The sequence below is a fragment of the Martes martes genome (genome assembly GCF_963455335.1).
Source record: "Martes martes genome assembly, chromosome: 12".
NCBI classification, from domain to species: Eukaryota; Metazoa; Chordata; class Mammalia; order Carnivora; family Mustelidae; genus Martes; species Martes martes.
The window spans coordinates 76,864,798-76,889,777 of NC_137900.1; the positions used below are offsets into that span (position 1 = coordinate 76,864,798).

Genomic DNA, 24,980 nt, shown 5'->3' on the forward strand with positions numbered 1-24,980 from the left:
AACCCTCCAGTCTGTCTGGCTCGTTCTGGACACAAGTCCAAGAGCCTTCCTGACAGAACACGGCTTCTCAACCCAGCCTCCCATGCTTAGGCACGTAGAAGCCACAGGTCCCTTTGATTTCCCCAAGACCTAGGTGGCTCATTCCTTCACATCCTCATGGGTCATTTTTTCATGCAGCAAACATTCGGTGGGTGTAAACATCCATGCACATGCCCCTGTGCTCCTCATCGAAGCCTTGTAATACAGGACAGACGGGCCCGGCTTGCAGATGAGAATACAGAGAGGCCTCAGAGGCAAGTGGCTTGCTGGAGGTCACAGAGCTGGTCAGGAGCAGAGCCGGATTTGTATCCAGGTCTGACGAAGTCCAAGAGCCCGGGCTTCTCTCTTGCTCCCGAGTTGTCCGTTCTCAGGTCTCAAGGCCGAAATGCCCCCTACTGCCCACCAGGCCCAGCCAGGAGGGGGAAAGGGCAGAAGAGAAGGGGTGTCAGGATCAGGTCTCAGGACCTCATTATCAGGAATGCAGAGAGAGAGAGCAGATTGGAAGGGGACAGACAAGTGGTGTGTCCCCTGGGGCATTGGTTTTCAGACACGGTTTTAGCAGCAGACCCTGTTCCCTAGATGGTGTCTTGTGCCAACGTCCAGGGTATAAAATAGATCAAGGGGAGAGACTGGGTTAGTGGGGAGGGGCTGGGTAGCCACCCACTGAGCTGCCCTCCTCTCCGCCAGAGGCCTCCGGGCCTCCAGGAGTCCTGGTCGCAGACAGTCGGCCGAGTGAGGACAGCCTTACCCTTGCACGAGTGTCTCTGCTCCTGTTCCCCCTGCCTCACCCGTTTGTCTGTGTTTTGCAGGGCGACGTGGGCTTGCCTGGGCTCTCGGGGAATCCAGGACCTCTTGGACGAAAGGTACACCTTTTTTTTCCGTGGTTGGCCTTGTCCCGCGGGCTTTCTAGCCTCCCAGCCCGGGTCTGCCATCCTTCAGGACTCAGCCATGCTCATGCCCATTCCAGCCAGTCCTCCTGGAACCCCAGCCTTCAATCCAGGAGCCTCCACTCTGCTCAAGGACCATTTGCCCATCTTGGTTATTTTCAGCCCGAAGTCTAGCCTCACGGATCAGGGCGTGCGAATCTGGTTTGGCACTCTCCCTACGGAGTCTAGCACAGGGCCTGTGCGTAGTAGGTGTTCAGGAAATGGGGGGGGTGGTGGGGAGGACAATGCAGGCCAAGGGTTGACTAGTTTCGCAGGATTACTGATGGGGATTCCAGGAGGTTCATCGGCCTAGAGCTACATCTTTGGCTTCCGCCCCGGCTGCCGGCTGCGGCTGCGGCCACCAGCTCTCTGGGCCGTCTGATTCTTCTCTGGACAGATGCGGTATCTCCTGGCTTCATTTGTCCTTGCTCTGAGGGTCTCTGTGGCACTTGAAGCATCATGTCTCCTGCATCTTCTCCACCCTCCATGGCCAGAGCAGGCCAGAGCATACATCTGGAGAGGCCAGACCCAGACAGGAGTCTGTGGCTGTCTGTGAGCTGGGGAAACATGGTATTTTCTGGCTCAGAGAACACAGGGACTCCCTCTCCCCACTCGCTTCCCCTCCGTGCTCCAGCACTTTCTGATGGATGAGGTGTGAGTGGAAAAGTCTCTTTCCAGTGGCGGCTCGTAAAGCAGCCAGTGGTGGTCTCGCTCTGCATGGGGGTGGGAGTCTAGCGGAGGCGGCAGGAGATGGGAAAAGCAGGCTAGACCCGCTCCTACCGGGGCTCCAGGGCTCCCTGTTCTCAGCAGATGTCCAGAGAGGCCCAGAGCCCCCATCCAAGAGGGACCAGCTCACCTGAGAAGGGAGAAGCATCTTTTCTCAACTAAGGAAGAGTCTCTGTGCAGTTGGGGAACTCGCAAAGCCATTGACACAGAGGCCCCGGGGCCCTGGCTCAGGCAGACACGCAGGAGTTGGTCTGTGGCAGGCTGGTGGGCAGATCACGGTGGGGCGGTGCCTCGGGGCCCAAGGCAGGGACCTCTGACCAGACGTGAGAGCCGAGAGGAAGACCGATGGGTAGAATGGTACCTGGAATCATCACGGTTTGTAAGCACTCTCTCCTCCCATGAGTGTCTTGAATGACAACAGTGGCCACTTTGTCCTGATGCTCTTAAGTGGCTTCTCTGCATCGTCTTGTGTGGGGAGCCTTGGGGGAGAGGGGACACCACCCTGGGTGACAGGTGAAGTGGGCATCCTCTGCTCATTGGCTCATTGACTTGGGGTGTCACCTCAGGGCAGTACCCATAATCCCATTCATTCATTTATTCGACAGAAGTGATTGGATCCTTATTATGTGCCAGGCAGGATGCAAGGCGGGGAGCTGAGTAAATAGACAAAAATCCCTGTCCCCCCAGACAGAGGGGGGGCACGCATTCTTGTGCGCGTGGTGGGGCGACAGATATTGAAAAGAAAAACAGTAAAAATGGAAGGATAAATGGAAAATGGACAAAATAGGCAGGAGAAAGGGAGTTTTGGTTGGGAGGGTTCCCGGGTTAGGCAGTGTGGCGAATTAGAGGTGGCATAGGAGTGACTCTCCTTTGTCACATTGTGTCCTTAAGATAGCACTATTAAGCCTATCTTACAGCTGAGAAGACAGGCTCAGATCGACCTCATTCATTCATTCGTTTGATCGCTCATTCTTCCTGTCATTCAGCAAACATGTGCTTAGGTCCCAGGCTTACCCAGGTCAGTAGTGCTGGCATGGGTGTTGAGTGAATGCCAGCGAGCTCACCGAGGACCTCGTGGAGAAGAAATTCAGTAGCAGTGCCCCCCCGGCCCCACCCTTGCCTCACTGTGGATTAGAACCAGCTGGGGGCTGTGGGCAGGGGCTCTGGTCCTGCTGGTGTGAATGGGATCCAGGTACAAGATTCTCATGAGCTGCCGAGACCGAGAGCTCCTGCTTTGACGGACAGACCCTGTAGCGTCGCTAAGCCGCTGAGTTGGGATTTGAACCCAGGTCTCTGACCTTCAAGACCTTTCTCTGCCCAGTGCTGGCTGAGACAGCTTTTCAAATAAGAGAGGGCCCACTAAGTGAAAAACAGCATCCTAGGCTGAGAAGGTCCTTTTGTCTGCCATCTGCCTGTGATATTTGCTGAAAGCCTTTGCCGAGCCAACTCCCGAGGGCTGGGCCGGTGCAGAGACCAGGCCAGACAGGCCTGGATGGAACCCAGCTCTGTCCCCTCTCCTGCTGTATGAGCTTGGGCAAGCAGCCTCACCTCGCTGAGCCTCAGCTGGGATTCATGGAGAGGTTGGGTGAAATGAGATGTTCTAGCCCCAGCACTAGCACGGGGTTGGAACCGTAGGCACTGCGTGCATGTTTGTTGAATGAATGAGTGATCACGATCATGAAGGAAAAGCGTTGAAGGTCTTGTCCATCTGGTACCATCAGTCATCTTGCCTAGTTACCAGGTAATGACCCTCCACTAGCCGAGAAGGCTACCAGAACCCTGTTTGCACATTGGGAGGGTGGAATCCTGTGCTGTCCCTGGTCTGACCATCTTGCCTTCTTTCCTTAGAGCTGTGCTTCCCAACTGGGGGTGATTTTACCCCCCTCCCAGCCCAGGGGACACTTAGCAATGTCTGGAGATGTTTTTGGCCATCACCACTGGGAGAGGGAGGCTACCAGCTTCTAACAGGTAGAAGCCCGAGATACTTTTAAATATCCTGCAACGCACAGGACAGCTGCCCTTCCCCAGCCAACACTTACCCAGCCACCACGTCAGCGGCTCCATCCTGGGCCCTTCTGCCTCCCTGCGCTTGCTTATGCTATGCCCTCCCCTGGTTTGACCTTCTATGCTCATCGTCACGCGTCTGTCCCTCAATTCTATTCTCCAACACTGTCTTCTCCAGGAGCACCTTCCTGGCACCCCCCCAGGCAGAAGTCCCGCCTCCTTCCCCTGATCATCCCATCCACCTTCTCAGCCTTTCTGGGTCTCTGCCCATTAGGCTGGCAGGAGACTCTCGGGTGTCCTTGGGACATTCATCAGCTGGAGCAGGTGTTCACCCTTGTTTCCTTATGGGGGGCTGAGCACAGTGCTGGACGCATGCATCTGCCCCGTCCCATACCTCCCTCCTCTCCTGCAGACATCATTCATTGATCTTTCCTGTCAAGCCCTGATGCGGCCTCAGAATCCTTAACACATTGCCCCATGTAGACATGACTCATGGAATAAAATTGGGACTGCAGTTGAAACTTCCTCCTGGCTCCCTCTTGCAACCCTCCCCCTGCCCACAAGCCCTCCTTGTGCCGCCAGAGTTGGCCACTTCCATGCAGAGCCCCTCCCGAGAACCTTCTCCAGATTCTCCTGCTGCTGGGCTGCCCTGGGCTTCTGGAGCCCAGGTCCACTGCTGTTTCTGAGCTCTGCTGTCCAACCCGGCCCCTCCTTCAAGCCTCTACAACGCCACCCCTTCCGGTTGGCTGTCTACACTGTCTTAGCACATCAGGGCTAAGGAGCACTTCTCCTTCAGTCCACTTAATATGTGTTACCTTCCAGAAGGTAGGGAGTGAGTTTGTTTTACTCACCAGTTTATTCTTCATGCTTAACACAGGGTCATGTTTGGGGTCCAGCAAACCCTAGTTGAATGAACGAATGATGGGTTGAATGAATGAGCCAGACAGAAATGGTGTGTTCCTGCCCGATCTGTCTCAGGTACCCAGTAAGCAGAGTTTGGCTCATGTGTCATGATGGACTGTGCTTTTGGACAAACCACCCGAATCTGAATCCTACAGTTTCTGAGCCGACACAAGGCTTTGAGATGCCAGTGGGGGAAACTGAGGTCCAGAGAGGAGCTGCCCAAGTCCAGGGACTTGGGCAGTATCACGGAATGAGTCACTCAGCCTCCTGGCCTGTTTCTTCCTCGATGATCCTTTCTGTCCAGTGGGGCTCTCTGTCCCGCTGGCGGCCCCCAGGGGGCTGCGGAGGTGGTCGAGAAGTTTAGGGAGTCTCGTGGCAGGCTTGGCAAGCACGGCGAGTTCCGTTTTACTGCCAAGGAAGCTGCTCGCACACTGAGGTAGAGCGGGGGGACCAGCTATGATCTAGGCACACATTGCTCCCCAGGACCCCCAGGTACGAACAGGACCCCCACCCCCACCCCACGCTCCCTGCCCGAAGCCCAAATAGCATCCCGGCCAACAGAGAGACTGTCTACAGCCACCGTGAGGTGATGTCTGGTTTCTCCTTGTGCATTGTAAGCAATGATTAATCTGGCTCCCAAACCAAAATATAGACCGAGTTCTATTATAAACACGGGTCCTGTGGAGACCCGCCTGCCGGGCCGCCAGAGGCCCCTGACAGACTCCGTCGTCCCTGGAGCTCCCTGGAAGCACCGGCCCTCCCCTAGTACCCGCCAGGCACCCATCACACAGGGGCAAATCACAGCCCGTGGGTCCACCTTGCGGTTAGCACTCACCCCGTAATTGCTGGGGCCCAGGAGAAGATCATGGTTTGGATTCTTCCAGGTCCTGGGGCCCTGTCATTTGAAGCTATTTGGCTGGCCCCAGCTTGGTAAACACTGCTAAGGTACTTCCAGGGAGCACAGGAACCTCCCCCCACGCTCCCCCCACGCCGTGGTCTTGCTCTGCCTCTCCTGCTCTCAGCCAGCCAGGAGAAGTGGGTCGTTCACAGCAACATGCAAGGACCTTCAGGTCCACTGATTGGGACAGACCTAGGAATTGTGGCCTGTTGGACGAAGTGTAGCCCCGGGGGTGGTGGGGCAGGGTGGGGGTGGTGTCAGGAATCCTGGGGAACCGTCTGGGCTTGGCCATAACTTGCTAAGGAACCTTGCACAAGTCCCTTACCCCTCGTAAGTCTGTCTAATGAGAAAAGTGGTCAGATCGATGGCGCAGGTCCCCTCCAACTCAGATACTCCAGGGTTCCGTGTGATGGTCCTCTGTTCCGGTAATGCTGTAGTGACCCATATGCTCTGTCTCGGGGAAGAAGGTTTGTAAGGGGGTCTCTCCCTATGTGGCTCTGTGTCCTTCTAGGTGGGCCTTGGGCCTCAATACGTATGTCTTATCCCATGATTGGGTGGTTAGGATTTAGAGATTGGAGTCATACCTTGGCCTTGCCCCTGAGAAGCTGTGGGGGCTCAGGGGAGTCTCTTTACCTCTCTGAGCCTCCGTTTCCTCGTCTGCCATGTGTGCATGGTAATGCCTGCCTGCTAGGGGTGATGGCAGGGAGTTGATGAGCTGATGTATTTATTTAAGGCTCTAGTACCAGGCCAGGCAAAGGGCAGGCCTGAGTCCCTATCCCCGAAGATCATGCATTTCCTTTTTTTTCTGTGTCCTGAGTAAAGGGTTTACTTAAAATCTTCTGGGATCTCCCTGGCAGCGCTTCTCTGTGGGAGCATTGGTTTCCAGCAGATCTCTTCCTGACTGCAGGTGAAGCCAAAGGAGCTGGTGATGCTCAGGGGCTCCCTGGTCCCCTCTTGGTTCTCTGGGGATTCTCACCCCATTATTGCATCGGCTTTTGGAAGCAACTCCAGGCGGGCTGAGAATGGCAGAGTGAAGCTCAGAGAGGGTGGTTGCCTGGGGGGAGTCACACAGCCTGAGCTCAAGGCTCAATTTTGCTCTTTGTGGGAAAGGCTTTGCTTATTCTTCCTCGTGTGCAAGTTTCAAGTGGAGAAAGGATAAGAAAGACGATGACGTGTGTCCTATCACGACACATCCCTGCTCAGAATCCTCCTGTGGGTTGCCGCCATGCTCCTGTCTTATGTGCTCTGGCTTCTGGCTTCTTCTTAACCACCCGCCCCTCTCCGCCTCACCCCTCACTCATTCTGCTCCCATCGTGGAAGCCTCAGTCTTCCTCCAACCCACCCAAGAGGGTTCTTGCCTCAGGACTTCTGTACCTACTGTTCCCTTTGGTAGGAATGCCTTTCCACAGAGAGCCAGCCCTGCCTCACGTCATTCGTCCCAGTTGCAGCCACACACCCCCTCCCCCCACAACACAGCCTCTCTCTGTCCTCTGACTCTGCTCACTTTTCTTTGTAGCGCTGGTCCCTGCCGCACCGTCACCGTTTTCAAAATTGTGGTTTTTAATCTCAGCAGAAACCACACAACATACAATTTACTATCTTAACTGTGTTTAAAGTTACAGGTCAGTAGTGCTAAGCACATTCACATCATGGTGCAAAAGGCATCCCCAGAACTTTCCCATCTTGCAAAACTGAAACTCTACACCCCCCCCCCAAATTCCCTTTTCCCACCTCCCCCAGACATTATCTCTTATATTTATTTGTTTTTACATCTCCTTAATTGGACTGTCAACTCCATTAAGGCTAAAGGATGTTGTCTTCTCACTCATCCCAGGCCTGGAATGGAGCTGGCACATATAAGTTCAGTAAGTGTTTATTAAATGAATGAATGAAGTACGAAGGTCCCGATGGTGACAGCAGCAGGTCTTGACCGGGCCCCTGAATTCAATGCTAGGTACTGGGCTGGGTGCTTTACACACGTTATATCATGTGATCCGTGTGCTAGTCCTTTTGTTTTCATTTACAAAAGAGGTAACCAAGGCTCAGTGGGGTGATGGCAGTGGCGTCAGATCATACAGCCCTCCAGGAGTGAAGCAGGATAGTTCCAGATTAGCCTGACCTGAGAGCTCTTAGCCACTCCACATGCGAGCCCCCGGCTATGGCCTAGGCTTCCGTCTGCTCCTGGGGGAAAAGAACACGCCGCCCCCCGCCCCAGGTGGAAGTCGTGCCCAAGTCCCGTTGCCTCAATCTCTCAGGCCCCGCGTGTGAGGTGTAATCGTCTCGCCAAGCCATCCCGAGGCGTGAGTAGGTGCAGAAGGAATGCTTGTAAACCCCCCAGAGCTCTTGGATCCAGCCGACGCTGCTGTTTATAATTACGACTCCTGCTTCCTGGGGGCCTGCGGGGGTGCCGAGTGCGTGTGCCTGTGTGTGTTCGTGGATGTGCGTGAACGCTTACTGTGCCTGGGATGTCAGCCAGGCTCTTGGTGTGGCCTCGGGTGTCAGAAGGACCCAGCGGCGAGCGGGAACCCAGTGCTTCTTAGCAATGGGACTCGGGGAGCAAGCTCTCTGAGACTTTGTTTTCTCCTCTTTAAAGTGCAGCTGATAATCCAGACCTTCCCCCGTCCCCTCAACCCACACCTTGTCAGGCTGGCGTAGGGGCTAGAGGGGGTCGTGCAGGCCTGGGCTCAGGTCAACAGCCATGCTCAGAGGGGATCTACAGGCGTCGTCTTGTTTATCGCCGTCCAGGGGAGCTGTAAACTCTGGAGTCCTCGAACACCAGAGCCGAGGGGGACTGAGAGGGCTCGTGCCCTCGGCTGAGGTCCAGGGTAGGGTAGAAGCCCACCAGCGTTGCACGGTAGGTGAGGGGTGGTGTCTGAGCCAAGCCCTGGGCTCTCTGTGCTGGGGGGTCTGACGGAGCTCTGGGTGGCTGATTTGTCTAAACTGGAAGGCCCCTGCCCGGTCTTAGCTCACAGCTGCCCTGGGGTGATGGAAGTTTGAAGTCCCGGGTTTCCCTTCGGAGAGCCCCTAAGTCTTAAGAAATGATGGCTCTGGTGGTGGTCCCTGGGGCCATGAGTAAGCCCACACTGGTTGGATTCTCTTGACCTAGAGACCTGGTGGTTGGGCCGTGGTGATAGAGGGTCAGGGGTGGTACTGGCTGGTGGCCAGAGTCCTTCCCAATCTGGCATTTGGGTGGCCTCTTCCTCCCTGGGATGGGACCTGGGACCAGTGGGAGGAAGGGAGGCCTGCGGTTCCCGTATTTGGTCGGTATGTGTGAGATCTTCCCTGATAGGGGGTTTATGAGTAAGGGCAGGCCTTGACACAGATTCCAGCAGCACGCGGTGGTTGTGCGTATCCCAGACCTGAAGGTCCTCTTGGGCCCACCCATCCATGGAGAACTCGCTGTACCCCGGCTGGCTTTGGATGGGCTCAGCCCTGTCTGGATTTGGAAGGAATGGGATACAGCGTCACTCTGCCCTGGGGGGCTGTCTCCCAGTTCTGCTCACAAAGCCCGAGGGAGGAGGGAAACACTGTCCTGGATGGCTTCTGTCTGAGCACCCTTGGTGGCAGACGAAAGCATCCTGCTAGCCTGTTATGTATCCATTCAGTGGGCGGTCAGCGAGCACGCATACTCCACCCCTGCCACGCACGGGGCATACAGCGCTGAAAAGGCAGGTGGGGCAGCTGGGCCTCTGCCATCTGATCTGCAGGCCCAGATGCCTTCCTGGCCTGATACCCTTTCTTCCCCCCTACTCCGCCCCCCCCCCCAGGGACACAAGGGCTATCCTGGACCAGCGGGGCACCCCGGAGAACAGGTGAGGGCCACAGCCTCAGCCCTGCCCTGCTTACACTCCCCCTTCCCTGTCCCCCGCCCCGCTCTACCCCTGTCTGGCCCTGGCCTCCTCCCTGGGCCCCGTTCCGTGAGTGAGCCCCAGAACCAGGCAGCTCTGCCTCCCATGGGCAGCCTCCCCACCGCGCCCCGCTCTCCCCCAGCCGCCTCGGCCAAGAGGAGCTGGAGTCCACGCCGAGCTGGCGTTGGCACGAGCCACTCGACTGCAGCCAGAGCCATGAATAGCTGGCCTGTTCCGGGCGATGTTAGGGGATATTATGCATGCCGCCGTGGGGTTTGCAGGAATTTGGGCTCTCCTGGCCCAAGTCAAACAGCAGCCCCTGCCAGCGTGGGAGAGCCAGCCAGGGCTCCTCAGAGCCTTCTCAGTCCTGGGCTGCCGGTGCAGGGCGCTCGTCCTTCTGAGCTGGTCTGACCGGTTTTGCAGAGGGGTGGGCTGGGGGCCCAGCAGGCCGGTGGCTTCCCCTTCCTCCACATTCAGCTCACATTCCTGCCCTTGTCTTTGTCCACTGTGAGTCCGCCCCAGCCCCACAGCGGCCCCCAGACCCAGAGCAGGGCAAGGTCTCCCCTTTCCTTATGTTTCTACTCGTTCTTTTGCAGGGGCAGCCAGGACCTGAGGGCAGCCCAGGGGCCAAAGGTTACCCTGGCAGGCAGGTGCAGTATATGGCTTCTGGAAGCTCGGTGGCCCTGGTGGTGTGGAGATGACCACGGGTGCCCCCCAGGCAGAGGGAGGCGGCAGGCTGGGGACCGAGGAGCTGTGCCCACTGGGTGGGCCCTGAAGGAAGTGCTATTCAGGGGGCTGGACCGAGGAACCCTTTCTTTGAGGGCAGTAGGGTACAGGATGCTGAGAAAAGGAGCTGGGGCTAGGGGGTGGGGCCTCAGAAGCTCCTCTCACTCAGCTCCCCACCCCCACCCCCCCATCCACTCCCCCTGGGACTCCGGGGCAGAGTGGTGTCCTCAGTGTGAAGACTACAGGTCTAGCCCCAGTCCCTTTCTACAGAAGGGGCAGCTGAGGTCCCAAGGAGGCAAGACTCACCCTAGGTTGCGGGCAGCAGGGAGAACGTTCCCCTATGTCCTTGCCCCTCTGTCTCTTGTGTTTCAGGGGTTACCAGGACCAGTAGGAGACCCTGGCCCAAAAGGCAGCCGGGTAAGTGGGCCTTGGCAAGTGCCACTCAGGTGGGGCCCCGGGGGGGGGGTGTCTTTCCCTGTCCCTCCAGCAGGCCTGCTGAGAGGTGAGGTGTGCAGGTTCTCTCTCCAGTGTCTGGCGCCTTTGCCGTCTCACCTGAGTGCTCTCTGGAGAGCCAGGGGGCAGCAAGGTGGGCAGGTGATGGGGAACCTTGAGCCAGGAATGCCAGGTGGACTGGGCAGCAAAGGTTCTTCTGCTGGGTGCTCAGTGGCCCCGCTGCCATGGTCAGGCGTTTCCTTGCCTTGTCCCCTAGCACATCGCAAGTGCTAGGGGACCTAAGTCGGGGCTCCTTCGTCTGCCATTAGAGTCCTCCGACACCTCTCTCCTGCTTCCCTCCCGACCCTTTTTAGAGAGCAGGGGAAGCTGATGGGGGATGCGGCTCAGGCCCGGAGGCTGAGGGAGCATCAGCTCTCCCTCTGTGGAGCAAACCCTGAGTAGCCAGCAGCCTCAGTTTGCCCATCTTTACAATGGGAGTGACGTCCGTTCCTACCTCTAGCATGGTTATGGGGCTACCAGGAATTTGGAAGCGAGTACTGCTGAAGAGGGGCTCCCAAGTAGGCTGTGGGTGGTGGAGAAGATTCTGGGTGCACCAGATGACGGCAGATGGAGTTTGAAAGAGGTGGTGGAATGCCCTTGTCCCCGCACACGGAAACTGGGTTCATGGTGGGGAGCTGACAGCTGCCGTTTGCTCTGCGTGCCTAAGGTGGAGCTGGGACAGGGACCCAGGTGTCCCAAGAGCCAGACTTTCTGCCACTCAGAGAGTGCTCAGCAAGTGGGTCACACAGCTCTCGGTCAGGCCAGGTCAGGTGTGACGTGTCCTCCACTCCCGAGCCAAAGCTATTTATGGCCACAGTCTGGGCCTTGATCCCTGCAGCTGACATGTGGCTGTTAGAGCGTCTGGGAGGTGGGCAAAGAGGTGGGCGGGCAGGTTCCTCGGGACATGATGATGTCGGTGGTGACGTCATACAGGGACCTAGGGCGGCTCCTGTCCTGTATCCAGCTGTTCCCACGAGCTGTGGCCCTAGAGGCATGCTGCTGACATCTGGGGCTGCTTGCTGTTTGCCATGCGGATGGCATCTTGAGATCACATGCGGGCCAGACTTGGTCTGGCGGCAGCACCCTCCTCTCTGGGTCACAAGGCCCTGCGCAGCCTGGGGGAGCTGGGAGGGCTGGAGCCACCCTCCCACCCCTGCCAGCACCAGCCTCATCATGGGGAAGGTGGTAGAACGCAGGCTTTGGAATTAGGGCCACGGACTTTGAGACTGGCTGTGCCCTTATCCAGCTGTGGGACGGCAGGCAAGTTGCTGGACCTCTCAGAGCCCATTTTTCTCATCTGTAAATCTGGGCTAGAAGCCCTGGCTGGCAGGATCAGTAAATGTTCCTCGTTACAGGGATGGCTGTTTTCACCACGGATGCCGAGGAGGCTCAGTGACCTCTCGTCGTGCTAGAGAAGGAGAGATGGTTATGAGCCCGCATTGCTTGCTTGCTGGCGGGAGGCTGTGTAACCGAAACCGAGTGGTTAGGAGGCCTGCCGGGGAGCCCGATGACTCGAATTCCAATACCAGTTTTATCGTGCTCCAGCCCTGTGGCCCTGGGCAAGTCACTCCACTCCTGGACCTAAACGTTCTCACCTTTCCAGGGGGCTGACTGATAATACCCTGCTTCCGGGGCTGTAGGGAGGGCACGGTAGATGCTTGTGTGGACACAAAGTCCTGAGAACCGGGCCTGTCATGTGGTTTGTGCTCAGGAAATGTTAACTTTTGGGAACATTATTATGAAAGCATGCCACAAACATCTAGAGAGCACGGATAACACTAGGTGCTTGGGGTCAGGTCCCTGCCCTTGAGGACATCCCAGGCTAATGAGGACATGAAATACGGACCCAGATTATAGAAGATACATGGGAGAAAGTGGTGAATCCTATTAATAGGGGAGCAACAATGGCACGCAGGTGGAGGGAGGGGATGGGTTCCGCTTGCCGGAGGCGAGGGCTTCGGAGCCTAGCTTGGAAGAGGTGGCTCTGCCTTCGCTGAGCTGGGAAGGGCATGCCCGGTGGCGGCCACAACTTGGAGGCTGAAAGTTTGGTGCATCTGATGGCAGGGGACTCCCAGCTGTGCCCCGACTGCTTGTGCCACTTTCTCTCCAGAACCTTGGTTTCCTGGTCGGTGTGACGGCCAGCCTGCACCGTCACCGGGTGGGTGGAAGACAGGGGCGTACGCGTGCCCGAGGGGTAGCCGTGCCTCCTGCTGGTGCTCAGGCAGCTGCGGGTGGATGGGAGCCCCATTTCCAGGGCCTTTGGCAGCCTAGGAGAAGGCACCGTGGAAGCCACGGGCACCCGGCAGGGTCCCTCGGAGCGAGTGGAACCTGGTGTCCCTCTAGCCTCTAATCCAGCCAAGAGCTTCCTTCCTGCAGGTCCGGGAGCCCTGGCGTGGGGCGGGCGTCCCCCCCCGAGAGTGCCCGCGCCCTTCCCTGGCGTGAGCGTATGTGCCTTTGGACTACATCGTGGAAGCCAGCACCATGCAGTCCATGGGCATATACACTTGCCTCAAGGCCTGTGTCATCGAGGAGCCACCAGAGCCACCGCTGCCACCAGCGAGGAAGAGGAGCCTGGACGTGGGAGGGCAGCGAGGGGCACGGGGATGGGTCGGGCCAGCCACACCCTGCCACTCAGTCCCTCTGACCCCCTACCTGCTCTTTCCTAGGGCTACATTGGACTCCCAGGGCTCTTCGGCCTGCCAGGATCTGATGGAGAGCGAGTGAGTAGGCTTTCTTTGTTTACCTCCTGCCCACTGACCCACCCCTTCTGCCTGGAGAAGTCCGGGAGTCCCTCCCAGAGGAAGTGCCCTTGAGTTGAATAGGAGTCTGCCAAGGGGTCAAGGCTGACCGCTTCCAGACAGAAGAGAGAGTGGGTGCAAAGTCAGGGAGTCTGGTAACTTGGCAGGATTGACAGTGTATACGTCAAAGCTGTCAGTGCGGGGCAGGAATGGTTAAGGAGATGAGCTTGGAGGGGGCACCTGGGCAAAGTGACATGGGCTCTCAGGGCCCAGGTCAGGAAGGGGACTCGATTCTGAGAGCACAGTCACCTCCCAGCCTGAGCCCGTCTTTGGGAACTCAACTCGTAACCTCATCAACAAGCTGAATAGAGAGGACTTTGAGTGAGCGCCTGCTGAATACCAGGGACCCTGGGTGCTCTCCAGGGCATTTCCCCAGTTCAGGTCCACGAAGACCCCAGTCCTGTAGAGTGTAAGCACCATCCATGTGATGGGCACGTAACTGACAGCGACTGTGTGTGGCCTGCTCCCTAAGCCCTCTGGGACTTCCTCTTATGGGTGGCTCTGGGGCTGGTTTGGGACAGCATTGGTTGTCCCTTGTGGAATCTCCTCCTGAACTCTTCCCTGTCTCTCCCCTACAGGGCCTGCCTGGTGTTCCTGGCAAGAGGGGCAAGATGGGTAGGCCGGTAAAGATTTTCCGTGTCTATTATGCAGACTCTATGGGTGAATCTGACGTTCCCGGGGCCACACCCCCCACCCCATGCACCTGCAGCCTGGGTGTTCTCTGCTTCTGTCTGCTGGGCTGTCACTCTGCTCTGAGTGTGTGGGCCAGCATGCGGGGCTTTCTGGGCCTCATGTTCTGCTATCAGGACACTGACCGGTGGCTGCCTGGCTCGAGCTGGGGCCTGCCGTGGCTCTGGGCCCCTGTGGGATGGCTCTTCTGTGTGTGTGTGTGTGTGTGTGTGTGTGTGTGTGTACAGTCCTGTGTCCAGGGTCTTCTGTTGTCTGGGCCAGTGGTGTCTGTGGGCCTGCTTGGACTGGGGGATCATGGTTAGACCTGGGTCTGGGCTCCTCTCTCTCGGAAAACCCTCAGTCTCTGTGTTGTCTTGGGGTGGCCACAGTCACACGTGCACCTGCCAGGCCAGAGGGCGGTGGGCATGCGAGCAGGCCCACAGCAGGTGTGACCCCAAGAGAGGCTGGCCGTCACCCCTGGTTCACTGGCTTCGCCCATGACTCTCCTGCGTGGCAGGGATTGCTTTCCTCCTGCTTGGGCACCTGCAGGGCAGGAAGAGAAAGCCAAGGCACAGAGAGGTTAAGTCACTCGCCCCCAGTTTCGCAGTCAGTAAGGAAGCCAGGATTCTAGCACCGCCATCCACCTCCAGGGCCTCTAACCTCGGTGGTGGATCAAGAGCTCAGATTCACTGGCTGCCAATAATGTCGTAGACACACATGCCCCAGAGTCTTCACCTGCTGGGTGAGACATTAATTCCGATGCGCTCATTACTCACGAGGGGAAGCTGAGGCTTCCCCTGCAGTGATATGTGTGGTGTCCTTGCTGCCAGCAGAGGGAGACCCCAGACTATAACAGAGGCATATTTCTTTCAGGCCTGACCTCCGTTGGTGGCTTAAGGTCCCATGTGGTCGTCCACAGGTTAATCCCTAGACTTGGAAGCATTGTCCGCTTGGGATCTGGGCTTCCCTCTGCTGGTGGTTAATGAAGAAGGGACTGTGGGGAGGTTGGAACTTGAGAGGAGTCTGGAAGGGGGCCAGGAGCGCTCAGCAGTGCCCAGAAAGGGGCTTGTCTGTGATTCTGGGGTTGACATGAGTGACCAGGGGCATCTTACCTGTTGTACTGTATGGATCTGGGTCCTGTGGGGCCCAGTGTGGTATGCCCAGAAAAGCAAGCTCCAGGTCCTGTCTCAAGGACCAGAGGGGCACCTCATCCTCAGACTAGACCTTTTGGGCCCAACAGCCCCTCTGTGCCTGGTGGTCTAACACCTGAGACCTGGATCTGGGCAAGGAGTGGCACCTAATGCTTCTTTCAGGGCAAGGACCTTGCATCTCTGAGGGCTGGGCTGGTGTCTGGATCTGCTCCTCAAGCCAGGAGACCTTGGGCAAGGAGATCCATCCAACCATCCATCCATCCATCCATCCTTCCATCTCTCCATCCATCCTGTGAATATCGAGCATATCCTGTGGGCCAGGCACTATACTTAGTGCTGAGCACTGAGCAAGACAAAGTTCCCATTTTCATGGACAGGTAGACAATGAACAAGGGAAGGAGCGTTGAGTGAATGAATGTCAGATGGTGCTGAGCGTTAATACAGAGTGGGGAAGGAAGACAGTGAGTGCTTGGGGTAAAGACTATTAGGTGAGTTGATCCAAGAGTCCTCCTCGCTTCTTGAGAAACCTTAATGAGGTGAGAGTGAGAGCCCTGTGGCTCTCTGTGGAAGAGCTTTCTGGGTTAAGGAGATAGTAGGTGCAAAGGCCGCGGAGCATTATTGGCTCAAAGCCCCTGAATTGCAGGGCAGATTTCCCTTATGAGAAATGGGGATAATAGCTTCTAGCTCATGGGGTCATTCTGCTTGTCACATAGTAAACACTGGTAAATAGGTTATTCCTATTTGTAGTTTCATGGGTGGGTGAGGCTGTCTGTGCTGTGTCACTTCGAGCCAATGGCTTCACCTCTCTGGACCTGTTTTTCCAAAGGCTAAGTTGCAGAGGAGGGACAGTTGACTTCCTTAGCTGATCTCAGCCGGGCCCTGTCCCCTCACCCAGGTCTGCCTCCCAGGCCACCCGTGTGGGATTCGCTCAGACTGTATCCTGGGAGGCTGCCAGACTGCCGGGCATTGCCACTTTACAGAGGAGGAGGTGGAGGCTCGGGGGTGGGGGGGTGAATGACACGGCCAAGGTTCTTGAGGCTTCCCAGGGTCATTTTTGGGTTGAAATGCAGCAGCCAGAGCTTTTGCCTCGCCCCAGAGTGTAGCTATTGCATGAATGGGTCCAGAGTCTCCTGAGCATGGAGGAGGGAAGCACCTGGAAAACCCGGGCATGATGGCTTCTTCTCCACCCTGCCGCCACAGGACCATCAACAGGGCCAGGCCCCTGCTGTCCTCTTCCATCTCCCCCTTTCTCCTCCTTCCAGTGGCCTCTTCATCTGCCTTCTCCCTGCCATGTACTCGTTTGCTCCTTGGAGCTGAAGGCCAAGCTGCTTGTGCCCAGGAAGGCAGCACCTGCTCGCTCTGAGGTGCTGGGCGCCATTTTGCTATCTGCGCATCAGATGAGGCCGCTCATTCGTTTTTGGTTCAACAAAAATTTACCAGGCACCTACCAGGGGCCGGGTGCTGGGGATGGCACTTGTAGCCAAAACATACCCCGCAAAAGCAACATTTATTGAGGCCCTTTGCCTGCATGGCATCTGAACTACTTATGATTCTCTCACTGATTCTCCGAGGTGAGATTGGCTACACCTGTTTTCCAGTTTTGGAAACCAAGACTCAGTCAAAGCCATTTGCTCTGACGCCCTCTGGGGGCCTCACCAGTCTTGAACCCCCGGAGCTGACGAATCATTTCTGCTTCCTCTCCTTACCTCTCACTTCCTAGGAATCTGCCCTGTCCTTCATGATGGCACTGCGGTGTCAGGCATGGGGGTGGGGGAAGAACCCCCCTTCTTCAGCAAAACAGTGCTGGGGCCACACAGTGCCCCCAAGGGCCATGAAAGTCCCCTTGACCCTGGTCCAGCTGCCTTGGTCAGCAGACGGGCAGGATCTGCACTGGGATATGATTGGATGGTGTATGGAGCAGGACCGAGTGTCACCAAGTCCCTCTGGTTTTGTCTCTGCCCCTGCCAGGCCTCAGTCTGCAATGGCTTTGGCCCACATGTTCCCTAAGTGATCTTTGGGGCCATCCCCCTGTTGCCAGTGCTCCCGAGCCCTTGATCTGGCTGGTGGGCTGGGGGGCAGGGGGTGCTCCTTCTGCAAGTGTCCTCTTGTCAAAGCTTTGGGTCAGGCGATTTCTAGGCGTTTATTAACAAGAGGAAATGTTGGGAAAATGAGCCGAATTCCCATGCCAGATCGCAGCTGGCCTCATTTCTGGCAGGGCTGGTGATGATTTTGCTGTTCATCTCTCTCCAGCAAGCAGAACTTCAGGCTCGGGCACATGGCCTCCTTAGCATCAGGTCGGGAAGGAAGGTGTGTGGGAATCTTTTGCTGATGGGAACCCTGAAGGAGTCACTAGAGGTCAGAGCCTGTCAGAGCTGCGGAAACTTTAGTGATGAGCTGCCCTGACCTCTCTGTCAGACAGAAAAGTAGACAGGGCTCAGAGAGGCCAGTAATTTGGCTGAAATCACACAGCAAGTTGATGGCAGCGCTAGGACCTGTCCCCGGACCGTTAGTTGCTTTCTGCATTACACTTCTCTCTGCACTTCTATCTTTAGCTCCAAAGGAAAGTTTAGGCTAATGCTCTCATCTCCTCACTCCTGCTAGAATGAAAAGTGTTGTGGTTTTCTGAGGAGGGGTCTGGATATAAGATGTTACAGACTTGGCTGGAGCTGAAGGGGTTTCTCTTGGGCTGTCCTGGCTTGTTCTGGGCATGGCACAATGAGGCTCGCAGCTCGGACAAGGGTCCCTCTCAGGAGTTAGGAAGACGTTGTGGTGAATCGTGTTGCTGGACGGGCACTCTGTGAACTCACTGTCAAGCCCGCTGGAATGCCTGGGAAGGTCAGCCACAGCTTACAGCGTTTCTCGTGGCCTCTGGCCGGGCCTGCAAGGCTGGTCTTGTGTAGCGAGTCAGGCTGGCAGATCCCCAAGCTTATAGCTGGAAAGGCCCAACCCTGGTTCCCAGTCCTTGGGTGTGTGTCTCAGAGACAACTGGGACTTGCCCAAGGCCACACGCCCATCAGGGGTGGGAAGAGCTTCTACCATGGTGCCTTTGGGTTTGAGGGCCCTTTCCGATTCTCATGCTGTGGGGAGCAGGGAGTAAAGTGACAGAAGCCTCATGTTTCCAGGTGGGGAGACTGAGGCCAAGAGAGATGAAAGTATTTTGCAGTGGCAATGCTGTATGTGTGTGTGGGGGGAGTGGTCCTCAAGTGTCCCATACTTGAGCTCGAGCTGCCCAGGTCAACTGGTGACTCTGGGGTCCTGGCGAGACTTGACCTACCTGTCTCCTTCTTGTTCCCTGACGTGACTGTTCTTAGATGAGCTCCCTAGTGGATTCCAAAAGGGCAGGGTGAAAACACGCTCAGCACTGTGACCTCAAGGGGTCTTTCCACGTCGGCATACTTGAAGTGCACACATGTTCTAGAAAGGACTCCAACCGGCTGCAAGTGCAGCGGGAGGGATGCAGGTTAGGCTTGCCCCAGCATTTCCTGTCTGTGGAGAATCTCAGCACTGTAAAGAGGCCCCCTAGATCCTTCTACGGGCTCTTCCAGGAGATTATTCTGTATTCCTACTGTTGAGGCAAACCAGAGCTAGTGCGCCCTGGCTCCGTAGAGCGTGCTGGGCTGCGTTACAACATCTCACCTCTTTGGCCTAGCTGTGCTAGCAGAGCTGGCAGGACGGACCATGTCATAGGTCAGGGAGCTGAGCCATTGAGGCATTGGCGGTACTGCTGATCCTGGAGGCTTCATGCCTCCTCTGCCTCTCCAGCCCACCTTCCAGAGCAGATGGGTGGGGTAGATACTGCCTGGAGGCAGGGGAGTGCCTGAGGTGGCCCTCAGCAACCTCCTCGGACCTTGGCATCCCGCTGTGGTTGTGACAAGGACCGCCCTCTCTTCATGTCTGTTCCTGAACTGCTGTAGCTAAGACAGGATTTGGAGTCCTGTCCTGGAGCCTGATTCTGCCTCCTCCTGGGCCTTGTTCTGCTCAAAGTACAAGGCGTCCAGTTCCCCGGGGGCCCCGACCTGGGGAAGTGGAGACACCACGTGGCTGGGGCCCCGGCAGGGCGCCGAGCTCATTCCTTGGGCCTCGGGCCAGCCTGTTGCAGCCGGGAGCTCAGGCCTGCGGAGGAAGGTCCCACTGCCTGCCGGGCTGGGACTGCGCTCCATGCACGAGGAGATACAGCCAGACAGAGGGAACCAGAGTGGGAGGAAAGTGGGGCCACATTTCTAGCTTGGCGACCCGCCTCTCTGAGATCCAGAAGGGCCCAGCATCGGGGCCCTGGGGCAAGTGCCAGAAATGACCTATATGACCAGCAGTGGAGGGGTGACACAGGCTAGCGGGTGATGGGTCCTTGGGCACGTTCTGGGCCTCAGTCTCCCCACTGGTGCAACAAGGTATGGATTGTCAAGAACACCTAGGGTCTTCCCGTCTTTGACATTGTTCCAGTCACAGATTTGTCCTCCCTTTGCTCCAACCATTACGCTCCTAATTACTCATCTCATTGGGCTGCTGGGGTTTGCCCTTGTCTGTCTTTGTTCTTACCCTGCTGTTCTCAGCCACTGGCTATCTTTGGGCTCCTTTTGTCTGCACAAGTGCCTTCCTTTGGGATTTTGACCCTTCTGATGGTCTCTCCCTTGCTTATACCCCGGAGATGTCCCTTCACATTGCTGCTGTCATCGAGGGACGCCTCCGCTCCTCCTGTTTGTGTGCCGCATCGTACAGCAGAGCAAACTGCGGCTCAGACGGGCCCGTGGTTGGTGGAGCCAGGGTGGGCACTGGATGGCCCTGCTTCCAAAGCTTCATGGGGGAGGCTGGCCTGGCAGCGGGCTGAGGGGAGTCCTCCGGCCAGCCTGACGTGGCCTCTGAGTGCAGACCCGTGGGCTTGGCACCTGCCTGGTAGCTGCTTTGGGTGAATATGTTGGACTTTGCAGCCAGGAGGCGTGCCTGGGCGGTGGTGTCAAGGTCTCCATCTTGCCCCAGGCTGGGTGGCATTCCTGTGTGTAGGGGGAGAAGCTCCTTCCTTCCAGACCTCGTCTAGGGGTTGGGACAGGTGTTCTTAGAGAACGCCAGCCTGACCAGGGCAGTGGGTCAAGGCAGGGTCTGCCCAAGGTCATACAGCCAGTCTGGAGGCGAGCCAGAGCTAGTCTCCAGACACTAGACTTGGCAAGCTGAGCGCAGACTTCCTGAGTCCTGCCCTTCACGGGCCGTGTGGAGTTGGCCAGGTGCCTGGCTGGACAGCATTGGCCTTGTCCTCTGATGGATGGTCCTCCTCTTCTGCCAGGGCCCTAACTCCAGCCTCCAGAGGTGAAGGCAGAAAGGCAATGTCTTCAAAATTCTCCTCTGACTACAGCCCAGCTGATATCTCTGGCCCTAGAAGGGGAAGGGGTCTTGCTTACAGCTTGATAAGAGAGGGGCTGAATTTGGGAGAGGCTAAATTTGCCAGGGGGAGAGGAATCTTAGATAGGATCAAATGTACCCCCACAAAGCTTTGACCTGGAGATGGGCCTACAGATGCGCACGCGCGTGCGCGCGCGCGCGCACACACACACACACACACTTGCCACTCTCTGCAACCGGCTGAAGACACATTCTAGCAGCTTCTACAGGCCATGATCTGCCTGTGTGCAGCTCATACAAACTTAACAGGGTTCAGAGAGGTGGGGACCTGGGTTCAGCTCTGCCACAGACTTGCTTTTCTTTTTGGTTTTGCCTTAGCCTTAGCCAAATGACATCGCCTCTCCAAGCCTCACTTTCCCCATCGGTTAAATGGGACTGATAACCAACCTTTCCCTCAAGGGTAGATGTCAAAGGCAAATGAAGTTTTGCATGCCAAGGGACTGGCTTGGTCCAAATCTCATTACTCTGTCCTCATGTCGTCCTTTGGGTGTCTGAATGAAGCCTCACCTCCTTCAGGATGAATGCCAGCCCTTGACCTTCTGATCCAGGGGGGCTCCCCGACAGAGAAGGGATCTGAGGAGGATAGAACAGCTGGACAGGGCAGGGACAAAGGCCTGGGCACACACACATTTCAAGATCTGTTTGCTCAGCCAGGACAGACGCTGTCATTGGTTTGGGGTTTGTCCTTAGGTTTAATCTAGTCCCCGGGTTCCCCCAGCTGTGTTAGAAACCAGACACAAATGACCTTCTGTGAGGAATCTTTCTTTACTGAGCGGCTCAGGCATCCATTTGGTCAGAGAAACATGTGCTGTGTTTTTTATTAAATTTCCCTGGAAAAACAACGATTTGAATTCAAGCAGGGGAGAAGAACAGGTTTCCCTAAATTCCAAGCTTGAGGATTTCCTTTTCCTTTTGAAGTGAGACGAAGTTGCCCCCCACTCCTACGCTGGTCCCCAGAGATGTCCCCACAGCTGATGTTTTTCCAGCTGCCTGTGTCCCCGGAGAGTATGGAGTGGGGTCCGGGGTGGAATGAGAGGGCCAGACCTGCCTGGGCCGGGTGGCCCGGCCTCTCTCAGGGCTGCTGAAACTTCCCTCTGCCAGTGGTGCGGAGAGTCACCAACCGTGTGACCTTGCATCACCTTGACATTTATCCTTCCAGAGTCCCTCTTTATCTGTAAAAATGGGATTGTGATTGCATAGGGTGGTTTTTGCAGAGCGTGTCACGGCTGCAGGTCTGAGCTGGAAGGTGCCGCAGAGGCCTTTCCTCCTTCGACTAGTGGGGAAACTGAGGCCCACGGGGGGAAGGGATGTCCTTAAAACAGTCCACGAGTCAGCTACTGGCTCAAGCGTGGACTCCGCTTCCTGACCTCAGTTCTTGTCCTTCCCGCCTCCTCGGTTCGGGTCTCAGATTTGGGGGTGGGCATTTCCGTGCTGTCGACTCAGACGCTCACTTCTTCTCAGAGTCTGTGTTGGTAAGAAAAGGGCTCTCTAGCTATGGGCTCCTCCCCAGGACCCAGTTCCCGAGAAGTTCTTCATGTGGGGGTGTTTGTGGAGGGCACTGCATAACTGGGGACCCTGTCGCCTGCCCAGATCCCAGAACCCAGGAGTGAGACTGCACGGACATGTCGTGTGTGCCCGCGGGGGTTAGGATGGAAGCCGCCCCCCAGGTATAAACACTAATCTACAGATGTTTCTTCTCTCTTATGCCTTTAGGGGTTTCCTGGAGACTTTGGGGAAAGGGGTCCTCCTGGACTGGATGGGAACCCTGTAAGTATTTCCAGTGGTGGGGAACAGGAAAGAGATTTCAAGCTTTGGGGTCAGACAGAATGGGTCGGATCCCAGCCATGCCACCTGTGAACCCGAGGCTTCTGTCCACTGTGGGTGTCCTGGGCTCCCACCCCAGGGAAGCCCCCCCCTCCCCGGGCCCACTGAGCCTCTGGTCCCAAAGCCCCAGACCATGCTGCATCTGCAAGGACTCAGGAAGGTTCTGGGTCACTCCCCACTGGGGAAGCCGGGCTACTAGCATCTTATAAAGCATTGGCAGTGTTTATGGGACAGCAGCGCCCTGGGGGAGCAGATGGTTTGCAGGCCCTGTGTGGAGGGGAGAGCGGAGTTCTAAAGAAATGTGCAACACTGGCATGTTTATAGAGTTTGTAAATAATCGGAGGCCTGTCGTTGAGGAGCCAGGTCAGCCTGCCCTGAGGGACTGAGCCCGCCCCTCCCTTCCTGTTCCAAGCTCAGTCTCAGGCGGGAGAGGGAGTGTGTTCCCTGTCCCAGGGGAGCAGACCAAGTTGAAAGCTCTTTGGAACACCTGCCGTGCTCCCCCATCTCTCTCTGGGCCTTCCCACCTAAGCAGCTGTGGCCAGCTGTGCTTTCTGTCAAGGTGACGGCTGGATCCATGATCAGCCCCTGAGGATGTAGGAATTTCAATTCCACAGATGCTCTCTGAGCCTGATCCCGCTTGGGCTCACCCCGGCTCCCCTGGGGGCTCCAGCCCTGGTCTCAGAGCCAGGAGGACTCGGGTTTGATTACTGCTGTGTCACTTGGACACATCGGTTCCCCTCTCTGAATCTCAGTTTCCCTCTTGGTAAATCTGGGGGTTGGAATGCCGGCCCCAGAGGGCTGGTGTAAGAAGGAAATGAGAGGGGGTGGGAAGGTGGTAGGCTCACAACAGGTGTTCCTGGGATGGGGGCCGTTGTAAGCAGTCGGTCACAGCGGGGACATCGAGGGCCCTCGAGGAGGTCATGGCTGTCTGTCCAGTCCATCATACAGGCAGAGTGAGATGTGTGAGGTCAAGGGTGCTGGGTGCTGTGGAGGAGGGATAGAGGAGCAGGGAGACTCCTGGGGAGGGTGATGTTGGGTTGGGGCAAGCAGAGAAGTGAAGGGACATTCCACATGGAGGAAAGGCCACCTGCGAAGGCACGGAGGCGAGAAATCGGAGCCTCTCCTTCGGTGTGATGTCATCCCCGAAGCCTGCTGGGGGATGGGACAGCGGTGTCTTTGTCCTCAGTCCTGGGGGAGCAGAAACGGGGCTGATGAGCGGCCCCAGCGTGGCCATACAGTTGCTGAGTGACCTTGGACAAGTCGCTTCCCTCATTTAAAGCCAAGGCTGGTTCTCCCCTCCTCTTCTCGGTGGCTGTAGTGATAGCCTCCTGTCTGGAGGGGGCTGGCAATTCCCACTGATAATCAGCCTTTCTAGAACATCGTGTCCCCCCCCGCCCCCCCCGCCACCGTGTGCAGCCCTATCCCCTGACTCCCAGGTGAGAGCCCTCTCCAGCTTCTGGGAGGCAGGGACCTGACAGCCTCCTTCGGTGATGGCGAGCTTCTCTAAGCGCCCCAGCACCTCCTGGCTGGAAGAGGAAGAGAGGCCAGCCCCATGGCTCTCAGCTTGGAACTGAGCCACTGTGTTCTTTCCTTGCACTTGACCTTGGGCCCATCATGAAACTCTTGAGCCTCAGTGTTGCCATCTGTAAAGTGAAGGTGAAACGAGACCTGGGCCAGACACCCAGTACATCTTTATTGTCAGGATCAGGATTCTGCCTCTTCTTTCACACTTGGTCTGGAAATCCAGCCTCCCTGTTTTACAGATGTGGAAAGCTGAGAGCAGAAGAGGGAAGGGTCTTGTCCAAATTTCAGGCCAGGCTCCAGGATTCACTAATCAGGCACAAAGAATGGTCGGCTCCAAAGGATCCCACCAGGTGCCCACAGAGGTTTAGAGTGGAGGGAGCGGCCTGGGAGGGAGACAGGGCAAGTAACCACTTTGCTCTCTTCCTACCTGCAGGGAGAACTGGGCCTGCCAGGGCCCCAAGGAGTCCCCGGCCTCATTGTAAGTACACAGATGCCTGGGTGGTGGGGGTGAGAGGCAGCACTGAGTCTTGGTGGAGAGGTCTCTCTCTCTTCAAATGCCAGGAGGAGCTGGGGGAGCAGGACCTGTCATTCTGGCCAAGGGGGCAGAGGGAGGAAAGCCCTGCTGTGTGTCCTCAGGTGGATTGCCCACCTTCTCTGAGCCCCTTTCTTCATTAGTTAAATGAAGGCAGGTACTTGGAGCGTGAGAGTACAGATGTACTTTCACACCTGCTGCCTGTGTGTCGCACTGCAAGGAGGTCTAGGCGGGGGATAGGACGCCTGTTCACAGGTGAGGTGCTTCCGGTCCAGAGGAAGGACACAGCTGGCCAAGGAGCTGAGGCTTTGGGTCATGTCAGGCCGGTCTTCCTCATCGTTTCCTTCGCAGCACTGACCCTGGAGCCAGACCCCCTGAGTTCAAGTCACAGATCTGCCCCGTCCTGACTGTGTGACCTGGGTGAAGTTGCTTACTCTCTCTGAGCCTTAGTTCGTTGTCGTGTGTAAGATGGGGATGGTGATAGAGGACTCTGGGGGGTCCTGTGAGGCTTAACCGAGGACTGACGTGT

General features: G+C 56.9%; 1 protein-coding gene across 1 annotated transcript in view; it reads left to right on the forward strand.

Annotated features, from left to right (window-relative positions):
• The window catches only part of COL27A1 (collagen type XXVII alpha 1 chain), a gene marked incomplete at its 5' end in the record, with an annotated part of 135,923 nt that overhangs the window by 34,682 nt on the left and 76,261 nt on the right, over positions 1 to 24,980 (forward strand). The window contains 8 exons of the mRNA XM_080819190.1: positions 849 to 902; positions 9,264 to 9,308; positions 9,941 to 9,994; positions 10,443 to 10,487; positions 13,229 to 13,282; positions 13,939 to 13,983; positions 22,285 to 22,338; positions 24,353 to 24,397. Coding sequence (XP_080675316.1) covers positions 849 to 902; positions 9,264 to 9,308; positions 9,941 to 9,994; positions 10,443 to 10,487; positions 13,229 to 13,282; positions 13,939 to 13,983; positions 22,285 to 22,338; positions 24,353 to 24,397 — 396 coding nt within the window. The remainder of the gene's footprint in view (positions 1 to 848; positions 903 to 9,263; positions 9,309 to 9,940; positions 9,995 to 10,442; positions 10,488 to 13,228; positions 13,283 to 13,938; positions 13,984 to 22,284; positions 22,339 to 24,352; positions 24,398 to 24,980) is intronic.